Source organism: Myotis nattereri, assembly GCF_964212035.1.
Source record: "Myotis nattereri genome assembly, chromosome: 2".
NCBI lineage: Eukaryota > Metazoa > Chordata > Mammalia > Chiroptera > Vespertilionidae > Myotis > Myotis nattereri.
The window spans coordinates 122,344,783-122,361,194 of record NC_138076.1 but is presented as its reverse complement, the minus strand read 5'-3'; the positions used below and the strand labels follow the sequence as shown (position 1 = coordinate 122,361,194).

Below are 16,412 nucleotides of genomic sequence, written 5' to 3'. Positions count from 1 at the left end.
TCAGCCCCCCCCAGGGCGGCAGGTACGCAGCAAGGCCGAGCCTGCCCCCAGTGGGCACAGCTGCTCCACTTGCCTGCTTCCGGAGACTCCCACTCCACTCAGCCCCCCAGCTGCCCAGGTCCAGCCTGAGACTAAGAATTAGGGCTAGCCGATGCTTATGCTGCCGGCAGGGACAGCAGCAGAGGTGTGATGGGGTGTTGCCTGCCCCTGATTGCCGGGTCACCTCCCACACCTGAGGGCTCCTGGACTGTGAGAGGAGCCTCATCCAGTGCATGAATTTTCTTTCACTGGGCCTCTAGTAATATAGTAACCAGGTTCCCATACTCCAATTTCAGCAAGTAGCAATTCATGGTCACCTTTTCTTTTTTAAAAGATATGTGGTTTGCTGTTGTTGTTGTTTTTTATTTCAGAAAGAGGAAGAGAGAGGGAGAGAGAGAGAGGGAGAGGGAGATAGAAACATCAATGATGAGAATTATCAATTGGCTGCCTCATGCACGCCCCCTACTGAGGATTGAGCTCACAACCAGGCATGTGGCCTGACCAGGAATCGAACAGTAACCCCCTGGTTCATGAGTCTATGCTGAACTACTGAGCCATGTTGGCCAGGTCTCCATTATTTTTAATCTTACCAAAGTCCTAAAAAAGAGGTAGGAATGGAAGTTGGTAGTGTGGAGAAAGAGGAGCTGCTATTCCCAATGTCCATCAGAAGAGAAAGTTTTACCTCACCTTTCAAAACCCTTTGCTCCCTTCAGTCCCTGAAGAGCCACACCTATGTTTTATATAGGATGTACTTCTGCTGACTCCCTGCCATTGTTCTCTAGTAATTACATTTGTTAATTATTGAAAACCTACTGTATACTATGTACTATTCTAAGCATGAGATACTGCAGTGAACAAAACTGATAACCTATCCTTCATGCAGTTTACATTCTAGTCGGGAAGGGAGGAATACCCCCTCAACAAATACGTAGATGTTAGATAAGCACTGTGGAGGTCACTATCTCCATAAGGCAAGGGGTAAGAAGGGCCGGAGTGGGGTCCGGGGTACCCCTCCGCTATGGGACATTTAAGAAGACAGCCGGAGGAAATGAGGGAGTGAACCCTATGACTCTTTGAGGGATAAGCACTTGGCATGTTCAAGGAAGAACAAGAAGAGCAATGTGATGGCATGGAGTGAGCAAAAGGACGGGCAGGAGGTGATGAGATCAGAGAACAGCAGTGGGGCCATGTTGATGCGGCCTTTAGCCATGGTAAAGATTTAGGGTTTTACTTGAGTGTAGGGTGCAGCATGGAACACAGTTCTTAACTCTGCTAATGGACACTGGGAAGAGTTTAGGTTGCTTGTGATCAATGGTGAGTGGTATAATTCATTCCAGGACCAAATGGAAAGGATTTTTGAATTACTTATTCTTCACTATTTTTCATACCACAGTTTCCTTCCTTGATGTAGAGACAAGATGAAGAGAATGTTTGCTTTTCTAGCTCCTGTTTCTATGTCTCAGCCCTTTTGTAGTTGAGAGTGTTATGTGTTTGTCTGAAAGTCCTGGCATGAATGCCACAGGCTTGCTGTTCTGGTGTTGCAGATGCCTATCCTCAGGGGCTTTGCCCTCTACTTTGAGCCCAGTTAAAGTTTCCTGGTGCCTGCTGTGAGGTAATATTTGAGGGATGCTGTTTGTGAGGTAGTGGTGGAATCGTGTCTAAGAGGAAATACCTAGCAGACAACTGGAGAGAGACAAGTCCTTGTCTTTACAGCTCTTTGTCCAGAGAGTAAAATGGTAAATGACTTCTAAGGGTACTTTCTTCCACAAAGTCTGCATTACTCAGACCACTGTCACATACTAGATCTCTTGATAATGAGCCATGTGAACTTGGGGTGCCTCAGTTTCTCCATTGGCATCATGAGGATAATAGTGCTGATCTTGAACATTGTTTTGAAGATTGAACACAAAACATGGGAAGCACTGAGCTTTGCTGGGCACATAGATGTCCCACAAAACATCTGTGTTGAACTGACTCAGGCTTCTGGACCAGGGGAGGGGTGGTAGTGGGAGGGCAGGTAGGGAGTATATTTGTAGCTAAGGGAGTATATTTGTTGCTTCCCAGAGAGAAGCCATTCTACTGCTAGCACATTAACCATCAGCTGGTAGCATCTGCCCTCTGAGGGCTTGACCCTGGCTTTATTTCTGGCTCTGACATTTTGTATGCTGGCTGCCTTCTCTTACGTTTTACAGTTGAGGTCTCTACTAAATAGTAGACACCTATTCCAGCTACCATAGTTCAATTTCAGGGAAAGTATATCCAGAATGGAAATGTTGGACTCCTATGTCTATCATTGAATTCCCCTTGCCTTCCTCTTCCCACCCAGCCTCCTAGAAAGATGCCCAAATACCTAGATAGGAGGACATTTTTCCAAAGGAAAATACTTGTCGTGTTTCCCTCCACGTCCTGCGTGGTTCAGGGTTCGGGTCTGGAAGAGGAGCCGCACAACAAATGAAATAGAAAAGACAAGAGATAATTTGGGAATATTGGGGGCCAGGCGAGCAAGTCCAACTCAAGGAGAAGGACTTCCACTGTGCTCAGGTCTCACCAAGCTTTTTATAGTGAGAGGTAAACAAGGTAGTGGTTACCATAGTTACACAGTTCTTGTGAGTTTCACTTGTTTTGACCATGGTTACACTTCCTGCACTTCCTCAGCCCCTTAGCTTCCCAGATAAGATCTAGGGAGTGTTATAAGGTCAAGCCTAATTATGCTAAGAGGACTGTGCCCTCTAAGCTGGGAATTGTTTGTGACTTTACCCACAGGTCAGTCCGAGGCTTAACCCTATATCAGCTTCCCACAAATACTTCTAATTACACTTCCACCCATGTCTAGTGCTGAGCAAACCTGTGGTTGAGAAGTGGTTCTTTAAAGGATTGTATATTTTTCTATATAGTGCAAGCCCAACTCTCTTTTTTTCTATTCTAAATGAGATCAACGTGAAGCTGTAGACTTTGATGGCCTGGTTGGCTTTTAGATTTGTTGAGCCCACATTCTTCCTGTCCCTTTTCTCCTTTGCAATACTAGTAAGTAATTTCCTGTCTCCATCCCTCTGTTCCCACTCAACTCTGAACTATGCACCCCTATTCCTTAACTGGACCACTTTGTCAGCTCCTGACATGCGGTTCCTCTCTCTACACTACTCTCCATGCAGCAGCCAGGATCTCCTTGAAACATGTACACTGGATCATGGCACGCCTTTGCTTAAACCCCTTCAGTGGCTCTCCACTGCTCTTTGGGTCAAAGTTTGGTCCCTTACCCTGGGTCACAGGATCTGAAAAATCTGGCTTCTGACTTGTCTCCACCCTTAGCCTACATCATGTCCCCCTCACTAGAAGGGGCAGCCACTCTGGCTATTTTCTGCAGGATGACGCAATCCCTGCCTCCACTGAGACACTTTCTGCCCTTGATCTTCATGGGGCTGCCTTGGAGGGTGGCTCCCATTCTTTGCATCCCAGCTCAAATGTCACCTTCTCAGAGAGGCATTCCCTGACTGGCCTATCTAAAGGGGTCCTTCCCAGTTAGGTGTTCTCATCATACTGTTAAATTTCCTTCTTTGCACTTAATTTATGTTTACTTTTTTTCTCCACTAGAATATTAAGTTCTATTTTTAAAAATATCTATTTGTATTGATTTCAGAGAGGAAGGGGAAGGGAGAGGGAGAGAGAGATAGAAACATCAATGATGAGAATCATTGATCGGCTGCCTCCTGCATGCCCCACACTGGGGATTGAACCTGAAACCCGGGTAGGTGCTCTGACCAGGAATCGAACCGTGACCTCCAGATTCATAAGTTGATGCTAAACTACTGAGCTGCACCAGCTGGGCTAGAATGTTCTTGACTGTGGGGAATCTGTCTTTCTTATTCACTACTATATCTCTAGGAAGTTGCATATGCCACTTTCCCTTACACCCACTTGCTAAAAACTTAGTTATATGACCACACCTAGCTGCAAGGGAGGATGGGATATATAGTCTTTGTTTATAGCACAGTGCATGATGATAGTACTGTAAATATCAATTAAGAGTTGTTGATCATTGTTTTTAACAGTGAAAAATTGCAAGCAGCCTTATTGTTTACTAATAAGGTGTTCATCAAAGAAATTATGATAGAATCATGTGATTGGCTATTAAGTTATATGGGGAAATATTTTATGGGAAGAAAATGTTAATCCTATTTTTGTAAAACAAAGTGTCTGTGTTCGATATTAAAGAAATACTGCAAGGACAGGTATGAAAATATCATATTTTTTTTTGCGGAGTTGAGTGCTTTTTCTTTCCTTTTTAAAAAACAATTTGTATTTAAACATTTTCTATAATCAAAAAATATCACTTTTACAATGACAAAAAAGTATTCTAAATGAAGTTATAATGTGACATGTGGGGTGGAAAACAATGGAGTTTGGGTAAACAGTTTTTGGAGATTGAGAATCTGAGTTGACTTCCTTTCTGGTTTCAGCTCTAGAAAGTATGAGGAATGATCCTGTGGAATCTATCCAGATTCTGGTGACTACTCTTCTTCAAAATATTGAGGAATATGTTAATCCCGAGGACAGCTCCACTTCCATTATAAGTACTCGCTTCTTCGGATTGTGTGCCAGGAAAGCCCAAAAAAGAAAGAGGCACCTATTTAAGACTTTCAGACGGGAAGGAGATAATGATACTGATCGGCCCAGGAATTGGCTCCTAGGCCCTCTAAATTTACTGTGCAGCTGGTGCAAGGGAGGGTAAAAAATTCTCCGTTCTAGTAGGCAACTTAGAAAAGTCAACACAGTCACAAGCACCAGAGTCTGAAAGTCCCCCTGAGGAAACTCCATTGATCCCGAAACAAGTTGCTCCTGAGCCACTGTGAACATTTAGAGCCGGTGGCTGAAGCCTTTTCCAGTTGTTTATTCAGAGTCAGTGCTGGACTCTGCCGTGGTCTCTCCCACCTTTTCTCCAACTGGATGGGCGATTTTGGTTTAACCCCAAATAGGTAGTTTTGATCTTAGAAGAGATAGTATAGTCCTTGTTCTTTATCTCCCCTAGGGTACTGTGAGCTATCAGTATATACGTTTGTAAATAAACGTTATTTTTTCATCCTAAACAAAATGGCTTCCATCCTAGTTTGGGGGTTAGGGGGTAAACCTGAGTGGCAGCAACAGCTCTGGAAGCAGTTCCTTCTACCTTCAGGTAAAGTTTCAAATGGCAAAAGGGAGGAGCAGGGTGGTAGAATCACAGGGCACCTAGTTTTCAGTCTTTCCCCCACCTCTGTACAGGTTGCAGGAAATTCACATGTTTGACACATTTCCACGGGTGTATTCAGATTGCAGGTTAAAGCATAAAAGGCGTGCTTCGGGTTACATACAGTGGAGCAGCAATAACTCTAACTCTCACTCAAAAAGCACATCAAAAAGCTTTTAGGAGGGGAGTTAATGATTACTGAGTTATGTATCAATAATAGTTGCTTAGCACTTTTTATTGAATTCATTTGGCACTTGAAATACATTCAATCAGTCAAGGGTCCACTATGTTAATATTTGCACCCTCAGAACCTACTCATGATAAATGACTGAAAAATAATGATTTAATGATCTCAAATATTTCTACAAGGTGATAAGAAGACAATCCTATTTACTAGAAGTGGTAGGGAGGCTTTTGAAATTGTTGATTGCTGTTGCATGATAGGTTGGCATTTCCTAATTCTAAACTTGAAGTTTTAATAAATTTCTACTAGGTAGACAAAGTCATGTGGGCCATGGCTCACGGTCTAAATAATGTACTTCCTCTAGGTGTGATTAATTGAAAGAAAATCTATAATAATAAAAGTGTCATATGCCAGTTAGACCAGATGTCCTTCCAGGTGACCTTCTGGACAAAGCCGCAGTGGCAGGGGCTGAGGCAGAGGCAGCCACAGTGGCAGCAGGGACGAGCCCCTTGCATGGATTTTGTGAATCAGGCCTCTAGTATAACAATAGAAAACAATGGGGACTGTAAGCCATGGTGATAAACATTCTATTCATTTTCTTATAATACTCATTACAAACCTATGAAGTACATTTTTAGGAAAATTTTCTTTTGTGGAAAATTTTACACATATGCAGAAGTCAAGAGAATAGCATAGTAAGCCTTTTGTATTCATCACCAAATTTCACCGTTTATTAACTCAGGATCAATCATGTGTCACACATACTCCATCCTGTTCCCCCCTTTCTTACTATTTTGAAGCAAATCCTAGGTCTCATATAATTTCATTCATAAACACTTCAGTATATATCTGTAAAAGATAAAGTTGCTTCAAAAAAACCTAACAGAGTATCATGATCACACATTCATTCTTTAAGTAGAGGCCCGGTGCAAGAAATTCTTGCATGCGTGCGGTCCTTAGACCTGGCCAGAGATTGAAGCACAAGTGTCTGGCATGGAAGGACGGGTCCCAGCTGACCTGTGGGCCATGGGCTGCACCTGGGCCTCCTGGGCCCTCACGCGTCCCCCTCTGCTGAGTCACAGTGCCCGAGTCCCCACGTGGAGATGCGCTGAGTGCAGCTGGACACCGCAGGCCAGGGCACAGCGTGGGCCTCTAGGCTGCCAGCGGTGCCACACAGAAGCTGGGAAGGCAGCACACGCTCTCCTGGCCGGCCTCACAGACCAGCTCCTGCATGAACCCACAGGGAGCCCGACGGGCCCCAGTGGTCCCGGCGCTTGAGTCCCGGCTCACCCAGAAGAGGCCTCACGGGTGTGGAGCAGGCACCAGGCACCTTAGTGCAGGGGCTTCCCCAGTGCGTGAACCCTGGCATCCTGGGGAGGGTAGCAAAGGGAGTGAGAGCAAGTTTGGCCTACACCCCGCATTCTCACCACACCTCTGTCCCTCTCACCCTGCCTGTGAGAGGTCGAAGCCCCCAGCTCAGGTACCTTGGGAAGTTGGTTGCTGCCACCCACCCCCAATTTCCCATGTCAGCCTACAGCCCAGACCTGATTGGGTGATCAGGACCTGCGGGCTGCTGGTTGCTGTCTGTTTAACAATAGGTTGGGCCAGTAGTGTCCTGGGGGAAAGGTGATGGTGGTGGGGGGGGGGGAGAGGAAGGGGAGGGCCCCCCCTCCTCCTGGCTCCTGGTTGGGTATCTCAGTTGTTTAGAGCATTGCCCTAATAAGCCACAGGTTGTGGCTTCGATTCCTCATCAGGACACATACAAGAATCAATCAATGAATGCATAAATAAATGGAACAACAATTTGATATTTCTCTCCTTCTCAAATAAATAAATTAAAAAAATTTGAACCTTATATTTATGTTACAGTTAAGCCCCTCTTGTAGTGGGGAAATGGAACCAACTGTGGTCGAGGGTCTAGGGTACAGGACAAGTTAATATTAGTAGTTGGGGCAACAGGGCAAGTTAATATTAGTAGTCGGGGCAACGGGGCAAGTTGATATTAGTAGCTAGAGAAACGGGGCAAGTTGATATTAGTAGCTAGAGCAACTGGGCAAGTTGATTAATGAATACCTTGGTAACGGGGCAGTGTTGATTAATGTATCCCAGGTAACTTTGTGTGTGTTTAGCCAACCGTTGTATGGTTTTGGGGAATAAAAGGCTGGCCCAGAACCAGGGTAGGCGCAGTCGTAGGAAAACACTCCTACGGCAGTCGCTGGCCAGCTTTCAATAAATCCTCACTTGCTGCTTAAGACTTAATTGGAGTTGGTGGTCTTACAATCACGAACATTGGTCCATAACATTTATAGTCAATTGATTTTTTATAGAAGTGCCAAGAATTAAATATTCATAGAAGCGCTAACCCCAAGAGCCAAACTGTGGCAACAACCAAAACCACATCAAGTGATGAAAGAGTAACCTAAGTGTAGTATGTATATATAATGAAATACTATTCAACCATAATAAGGAAGTACTAATACATACTACAATAATGATGGACCTTGAAAATGTGTGTTCCATGAAAGAAGCCAGAAACAAAAGAACACATAATGCAAAATTTCATTTATATGAAATGTCCAGAATAGTATATGTACTACTAGGTGTGAATACTGCACCATGTGGATATGTTACCATGTTGATGTATATCCTTCCAGTTTTTTCTTGCATAATTATGAATGATGATTGTCTTGTAGTTTAGTTATAATTTTGATGTGGTTGTGGGAGGATGCGAGTACCGTGTTTCCTGTGCTGCCATCTCAATTATAAGCCCCTCTAACCTCTTTTATTTATTTATTTATTTATTTATTTATTTTTTGGTTAATCCTCACCCGAGGATATTATTTTCACATTGATTTTTTTAAAAAGTAAATATATACATATTTTTGAATATGAACCCCAGACATGTGCCTTTTACCACAATCAAATCTGAGACGCTTCAGTCCACAGGCCAACCCTCTATGCACTGAGCCAAACCAGCTAGGGCTAAATAAATATATTTGTATTGATTTCAGAGAGGCAGGGAGAGGGAAAGAGAGAGAGAAACAGCAATGATGAGAGAGGATCATTGATTGGCTGCCTCCTGCATGCCTCCCACAACCCACACCCACAACCTGGGCAAGTGCCCTGACCCAGAATCAAATCTGGGACCCTTAGGTCTACAGGCCAATGCTCTATCCAAAGAGCCAAAATGGCTAGCTCCCCATTGATTTTTAGATAGTGTAGAAGGGAGGGAGGGGGCACAAGAGAGAAACATTGATATGAGAGATACATGGACCAGTTGCCTGCTGCACAGGTCCCAACTTAGGTTGGTGACGCCTGAAACCCAAATATATGTCCTTGACCGGGAATCAAACTCGGACCCTTCTGGTCCATGGGCCAAGGCTCTAACCATTAAGAAAAATATGGGCCCTTTTTTGCTTCTTTTTTAAATAAATATTTATTGTTCAGATTATTACAGATGTTCCTCTTTTTTCCCCTCATAGCTCCCCTCCACCTGTTTCCCACCCCACCCCATGCTTTTGCCCCCCACCACTGTACTCATCCATAGGTGTATGATTTCTGTCCGATCTCTTCCTCCACCCCTCAAACCCCATTCCCCCCGAGAATTGTCAGTCCACTCCTTTTCTGTGCCCCTGCTTCTATTATATTCACCAGTTTATTCTGTTCATCATCTTCTTCCTACTCTTCATAAAGAATACACTTCAGCATTTCATATAATCCTGGTTTGGTGGTGGTGAAGTTCTTTAGTTTTTTCTTGTCTGTGAGGCTCTTTATCTGACCTTCAATTCTACATGATAGCTTTGCTGGGTAGAGTAATCTTGGTTGTAGATTCTTCCTTTTCATCACTTTGAATATTTCTTTTTATTAAAATTGTTTTATTGCTTAAAGTATTACAAAGAGTATTATATATGTCTCCTTTTTTTTTTCTCCCCATGACCTTCCTCTAGACTCCCATACCCCCCAGTGTCTTGTGTCCATTGGTTATGCTTATGTGCTTGCATACAAGTCCTTCGGTTGATCTCTTACCCACCCACCCCAACCCTCCCCGGACTTCCCGCTGTAGTTTGACAGTCTGCTCGATGTTGCTCTGCCTCTGTATTTATTTTTGCTCATCAGTTTATAATGGTCTTAATTATCCATAAATGAGTGATATCATGTGGTATTTTTCTTTCATTGACTGGCTTATTTCAATTAGCATAATGCTCTCCAGTTCCATCCATGCTGTTGCAAATGGTAAGAGTTCCTTCTTTTTTACAGCAGCATAGTATTCCATAGTGTAGATGTACCACAGTTTTCTAATCCATTCATCTGCTGATGGGCACTTAGGCTATTTCCAGAGCTTAGCTATGGTGAATTGTGCTGCTATGAACATAGGGGTGCATATATCTTTTCTGATTGGTATTTCTGGTTTCTTGGGATATATTCCTAGAAGTGGGATCATTGGGTCAAATGGGAGTTCCATTTTTAACTTTTTGAGGACACTCCATACTGTCTTCCACAGTGGCTGCACCAGTCTGCATTCCCACCAGCAGTGCACAAGTGTTCCTTTTTCTCCACATCCTCTCCAGCACTTGTCATTTGTTGATTTGTTGATGATAGCCAGTCTGACAGGTATGAGATGGTACCTCACTGTTGTTTTGATTTGCATCTCTCAGATAAGTAGTGACTTTGAGCCTATTGTCATATGTCTCTTGGCTTTCTAAATGTCCTCTTTTGAAAAGTGTCTATTTAGGTCCTTTGCCCATTTTCTGATTGGATTTTTTGTCTTCCTTTTGTTAAGTTGTATGAGTTGCTTATAAATGTTGGAGATTAAACCCTTATCAGTGATAACATTGGCCAATATGTTCTCCCATGCAGGGGCTGTCTTATTGTTTTGTTGATGGTTTCTTTTGCCGTGCAAAAGCTTTTTATTTTGATGTAGTCCCATTTGTTTATTTTCTCTTTAGTTTCCAATGCCCTAGGAGCTGTATTGGTGAAGAAATTGCTTTGGCATATGTCTGAGATTTTGTTGCCTTTGGATTCCTCTAGTATTTTTATGGTTTCCCGTCTTACATTTAAGTCCTTTATCCATTTTGAGTTTATTTTTGTGTATGGTGTAAGTTGGTGGTCTAGTTTCATTTTTCTGCATGTATCTGTCCAATTTTCCCAACACCATTTACTGAAGAGAGTGTCTTGACTCCCTTGTATGTTCTTGCCTCCTTTGTCAAATATTAATTGAGTATATTGGTTTGGGTCGATTTCTGGGCTCTCTATTCTATTCCATTGATCTATATGTCTGTTCTTGTGCCAATCAATACCAGGCAGTTTTGAGAACAGTGGCGTTGTAGTACAGCTTGCTATCAGGTATTGAGATCCCACCTACTTTGTTCTTCTTTCTCAAAATCGCTGCAGCTATTCAGGGTCTTTTTTTATTCCAGTTGAATTTTTGGAGAGTTCCTTCTAGGTCTGTGAAATATGCCATTGGTATTTTAATGGGAAGTGCGTTGAATTTATAGATTGCTTTGGGCAGTATGGACATTTTAATGATGTTGATTCTACCAATCCATGAACATGGTATGTTCTTCCATCTGTTTATGTCTTCCTCTACCTCTGTTTTCAACATCCTGTAGTTTTCTGAGTGGAGGTCTTTTACCTCTTTAGTAAAGTTTATTACTAGGTACCTTAATTTTTTTGGTGCAATGGTAAATGGGATTGCTTTTTTAGTCTCTCTTTCTGTGAGTTCACTATTGGTGTATAGAAGTGCCATAGATTTCTTGGCGTTAATTTTGTATCCTGCTACATTGCCGAGTTCATTTATTAAGTCTAATAGGTTTTTGATGGAGTCCTTAGGTTTTTTATGTATAATATCATGTCATCTGCGAATAAGGACAGTTTTACTTCTTCTTTTCCAATTTGGATGCCTTTTATTTCTTCTTGTCTAATTGCAATGGCTAATACTTCCAGTACAATGTCGGACAGGAGTGGTGAGAGTTGGCATCCCTGTTTTGTTCCTATTCTTAGGGGAAATGGTTTTAGTTTTTGCCCATTGATTATGATGTTGGCTGTGGTCTGTCATATATGGCTTTTACTATGTTGAGGTATGATCCTTCTATTCCCACCTTGATGAGAGTTTTTATCAAAAATGGGTGTTGGATTTTGTCAAATGCTTTTTCTGCATGAATTGATATGACTATGTGGTTTTTATCACTCAATTTGTTTATGTGATATATCACGTTTATCGATTTGCAAATATTGTACCATCCTTGTCTCCCTGGGATAAATCCTACTTGGTCATGGTGTATGATCTTTCTGATGTACTGCTGGGTCTGATTTGCTAAGATTCTGTTGAGGTTTTTGGCGTCTATATTCATGAGGGATTTTGGCCTGTAATTCTCTTTCATTGTGTTGTCTTTGTCTGGTTTTGGTATTAGGGTGATGCTGGCTTCATAGAATGAGCTTGGAAGTGTTCTTTCCTCTTGAATTCTTTGGAATAGTCTGAGGAGGATAGGTTTTATTTCTTCCTTGAATGTTTGGTAAAACTCCCCTGTGAAGGCGTCTGGCCCTGGGCTTTTGTTTGCTGGAAGCTTTTTGATGACTCCTTCAATTACTTCCATAGTTATTGGCCTGTTGAGATTTTTAGATTCTTCCTGATTGAGTTTTGAAATGTTGTATTTTTCTAGGAATATGTCTATTTCTTCCAGGTAGTCTTGTTTGTTGGAGTAGCGTTGTCCATAGTAATTTTTAACAATCATTTATATTTCTGTGGGGTCTCTTGTATTTCACCTCTATAATTTCTGATTTTGTTTATTTGGGTTCTCTCTCTTTGCTTCTTGATGAGCCTGGCTAGAGGTTCATTAATCTTGTGTATCCTTTCAAAGAACCAGCTCTTGGTTTCATTGATTTTCTGTATTGTTTTTTTGTTCTCTATGTCATTTATTTCTGCTCTAATGTTTATTATTTCCTCCCTTCTGCTCACTCTGGGCTTTTCTTGTTGTTCTCTTTCCAATTCTTTGAGATGTAGAGTTAGATGATTACTACCATTTTTTCTTTCTTTCTTTCTTTCTTTCTTTTTTTTTTTTTCAGTTTGGCCTGTAGAGCTATAAACTTTTCTCTCAGGACTGCTTTCATTGTGTCCCAAAGGTTTTGGATTGTTGTGTTTTCATTGTCATTAGTTTCCAGGATGTTTTTAATTTCTTCTTTGATCTCATTGGTAACCCAATCAATATTTAATAACATGCTATTCAGCTTCCAAGTGTTTGAGTGTTTTGGAATGTTTTTATTGTAGTTTTTTCTAATATTATGCCATTGTGGTCTGAGAAGATGCTTGGTATGATTTCAATCTTCTTGAATTTGGGAAGACTTTTCTTGTGACCCAGTATGTGGTCTATTTTTGAAAATGTCCCATGTGCACTTGAGAAGAACGTATATTCTGTGGCTTTGGTGTGAAATGTTCTGAAGATGTCAATTAAGTCCATCTGATTTAGTGAGTCATTTAAGATTGCTGTGTCTTTGCTGATTTTTGTCTAGAGGATTTATCCAGTGATGTCAGTGGTGTATTAAAGTCCCCTACTATGGTTGTTTTGTTGTCGGTGTCTCCCTTGATATCTTCCAGGAGGTTTTTTTTTATGTATTTGAGTGCTCCTGCATTGCGTGTATATGTGTTTATCAGGGTTATATCTTCTTGTTGTATCAATCCCTTTAGTATTATGAAGTGGCCTTCCTTATCTCGTGTTACGGCCTTCACATTGAGGTCTATTTTGTCCAATATAAGTATTGCTACCCCAGCTATTTTTTTTTTAATTTCCATTTGCTTGAAAGATATTTTTTCATCCCTTCACTTTTAGTCTGTGTGAGTCCCTTATTCTGAGGTGTGTCTGTTGTAGACAGCAAATATATGGGTCATGTTTTTTTTTTATCCATTCAGCCACTCGATGTCTTTTGATTGGAGCATTTAGTCCATTTACATTTAAAGGTATTATTGAATTGTACTTGTTTGTAGCCATTTCTATTTTTTGTGCCTGTGTTCTTTCTTACCTTTTTATTTCTTCTTTTTACACCAGTCCCTTTAGCATTTCTTGCATTGCTGACTTGGTGATGAACTCCCTTAGCCTATTTTGTCTGTGAGGCTTCTTATTTCCCCTTCAATTTTGAATGATAGCCTTGCTGGATAGAGTATTCTTGGATTCAGTCGTTTGCTTTGCATCACTTTGTAAATTTCCGTCCATTCTTTTCTGGCCTGATGTGTTTCTGTTGAGAAATCATTTCATAATCTAATGGGAGATCCCTGTATGTAACTTTCCGTTTCTCTCTTGCAGCCTTTAAGATTCTCTCTTTGTCCTGAACATTGGCCATGGTAATTATGCTGTGTCTTGGCGTGGGTCTTTTCGGGTTCATCTTGTTTGGGACTCTCTGTGCTTGTATGACTTTTTTCTTTCCCATCTCAGGGACGTTTTCTGATATTATTTATTCAAATAGGTTGTCTAACTCTTGTTCCTCTTTCTGTTGTTCTGGCACCCCTATTATTTGTATGTTGTTTCGTTTCATGTTGTCCCATCGCTCCCTTAGGATCTCCTCCTGTCTTTTAATTTTTTTCTCCAATTGCAGTTCAGTTTGTGTGTGTTTTGCTTCCCTGTCTTCTAATTCGCTAATTTGGTCCTCTGCTTCTCCTAGTCTACTGTTGAAACTTTCAATGGTGTTTTTTTATTGCAGCTATATCACTCTTCATTTCTTCTTGCTTCTTACATAAGTTATTGATTTTTTTCATCCATTTCTTTTTGATTCTTACATAAGTTGTTGATTTTTTTTTCATCCGTTTCTTCTTGATTCTTGCATAAGTTGTTGATTTTTTCCTCCATCCGGTTAATGCACTCTAGGACCCTTAATCTGAATTCTTTTTCTGACATGTTGCATCCCTTGTTTCACTTAGCTGCTTTTCTGGTGAGTCCTCCTTTTCTTTCCTTTTGGGTGTTTCTTTGTCTACCCATGTTTGATCTCACCAACAAATTTTAATGTTGAGTCCTTCAGGGGCTGCTCCTTGGGTGGCAGTGGCTCCTCAGTCTGCGGTTGCTCCTCAGGCAGGTGTGGTAGCAGCTGCTCCTCAGTTGGCAGCAGCTTCTCTGGTGGGTGCTGTTCACAGCTGTGGTGGCTCCTCTGGCTGTTGGGGAGAGGCTTCTCACACACCTGCTGTTCCTCAGACAGAGGGTGTGCTGATCACGAGGCTGCTGATCCTTGGATGGGGGCGGGCTACACACCTAACTGCTACTCCTTGAAGTGGGGCGGACTGCTCATGTGGCTGCTGTTCCTTGAATGGGGGCTGGCTGAACACTGCTGTTGTTCCTCTGATGTGGTGGGATGCTTGTGGTGCTACTGCTCCTTGGAGTTGGACTGGTTGATTGCAAGTCTGCTGCTCCTCGGATCGGGGTGGGCTACTTGCTCGGCTGCTGCTCTTTGGATGGGAGTGAGCTGCATGCGTGGCTGCTCCTCGTTGGACAGGAACGGGCTACTCACCCAGCTGCAGCTCATCGGACAGGTGCAGGCTGTGTGTGGCTCCGTTCCTCGGACCAGTGTGTGCTGCGCAGGGCTGCCGCTCCTCGAACGTGGGCAGTCTGATCGTGTGGCTGCTGCTCCTCAGACCGAGGTGGGATGCTGCTGCACCTCGAGTAGGGACAGGGTGCTCGCAGAACTGCTGCTCCTTGAATGGGGATGGGCTGCTCACACAGCTGCTGTTCCTCGGATTGGAAAGGCTGCTCGTGCGGCTGCTGCCCCTTGGACAGGTCAGCTGCTCGCGTGGTTGCTGCTCCATGGACAGGGGAGCGGTCCACTCACACAGCTGCTGCTCCTTGGACAGGGGCAGGCCACAGGAAGCTGATGCTCTTAGACCTGAGCAGGTTGCTCACGGGGCTGATGCTCCTTGGACAGGAGCGTGCTGCTCACGTGTCTGCTGCTCACGTGGTTGCAGTGCCCTGGACTAAAGCGTTGGGCTGGTCAGTGGGGACCGTGTTCAGAACTCACAGGAACCTGTGCCAGGGGTGGCTGGAGACTTGGTGACTGTGGGACCACAGCCAGAGTATCAGGTCCCTGGCAGGGGTGGCTGTAGAGTCCCAGGTGTTACCTGAGGGGACCCTGGGTGGAGGTGAGGCTGGACTCCCAGTTACATCAGCTCTCCCCTTTGAAAAGGTGAGGCCTCTGAGGAAGAGCTGGCCTCCTGGTCCTGTTTGCAATGGTAGCAGCGGCTACCTAGTTAGGCGAGCCCGGTTAGCCTGCCCCCAAAGGTCCTGCGGGGTCTAACTGTGCCTCAGTCACACACACACACACACACACACACACACACACACTCCTCTTTTGCACCCTCACTGCCGCCTTCTTCCTGCGGCTGTAGCTGTGTCTAGGGTGTAATTGACCCCTTTGTTACTAAAGTTTCCTCTCCACGTGTCTGATTATGTGGCTTGCTCTCTAGCACTTTAGCCAGACAGGATAAAATTCACCTTAACAAGGTATGACCAATAGGGAACAAAGCATGAATGTACTCATGACACCGATAACCCCAATATAAGTGACCACCTGAGAAAAGAGAATTAGGGGAGAGAAAAAAAGAGCACAAATGATATAAGAGAGAGAGAGAGAGAGAGAGAAGATAGGAGAGAAAAGAAAAAGGAGAAAAAATATATATACACACATACATACATGTATATATGTATATATATATGTATATATGGAGAAAACACCAGAGGACCAATAGAAAAACCAAACAAATACAAACACCAAACACCCAGTAAAGAGGGTGTGGGCAGAATCTGTAGAGGCTAAGCTAATATACAGGAAATAAGGTTAAGAATTGGATAAATATGGGGAGGACCTCACTTCAGTATAGAGGAAGTAGAAAAGGGATGAGTGGATAAGAAGAGACAGAAGGGGAATAAAATAATATATTTACAAAAAAAGATTTTAAAAAATGGTATAAAAATAGAAAATAACAAGTAAAAATAAAAT

The 16,412-nt window shown here is 42.8% G+C and overlaps 1 protein-coding gene across 1 annotated transcript in view; it reads left to right on the top strand.

Moving 5' to 3' along the window:
• LOC308513838 (maestro heat-like repeat-containing protein family member 1) overlaps window positions 1-5,119 on the top strand; it is a gene marked incomplete at its 5' end in the record, with an annotated part of 68,650 nt that extends 63,531 nt beyond the window's left edge. The window contains one exon of the mRNA XM_081083939.1: window positions 4,497-5,119. Within this exon, the coding sequence (XP_080940065.1) occupies window positions 4,497-4,768 (272 nt within the window). The 3' untranslated portion in view covers window positions 4,769-5,119. The remainder of the gene's footprint in view (window positions 1-4,496) is intronic.
• Between the last annotated feature and the right edge of the window lie 11,293 nt (window positions 5,120-16,412).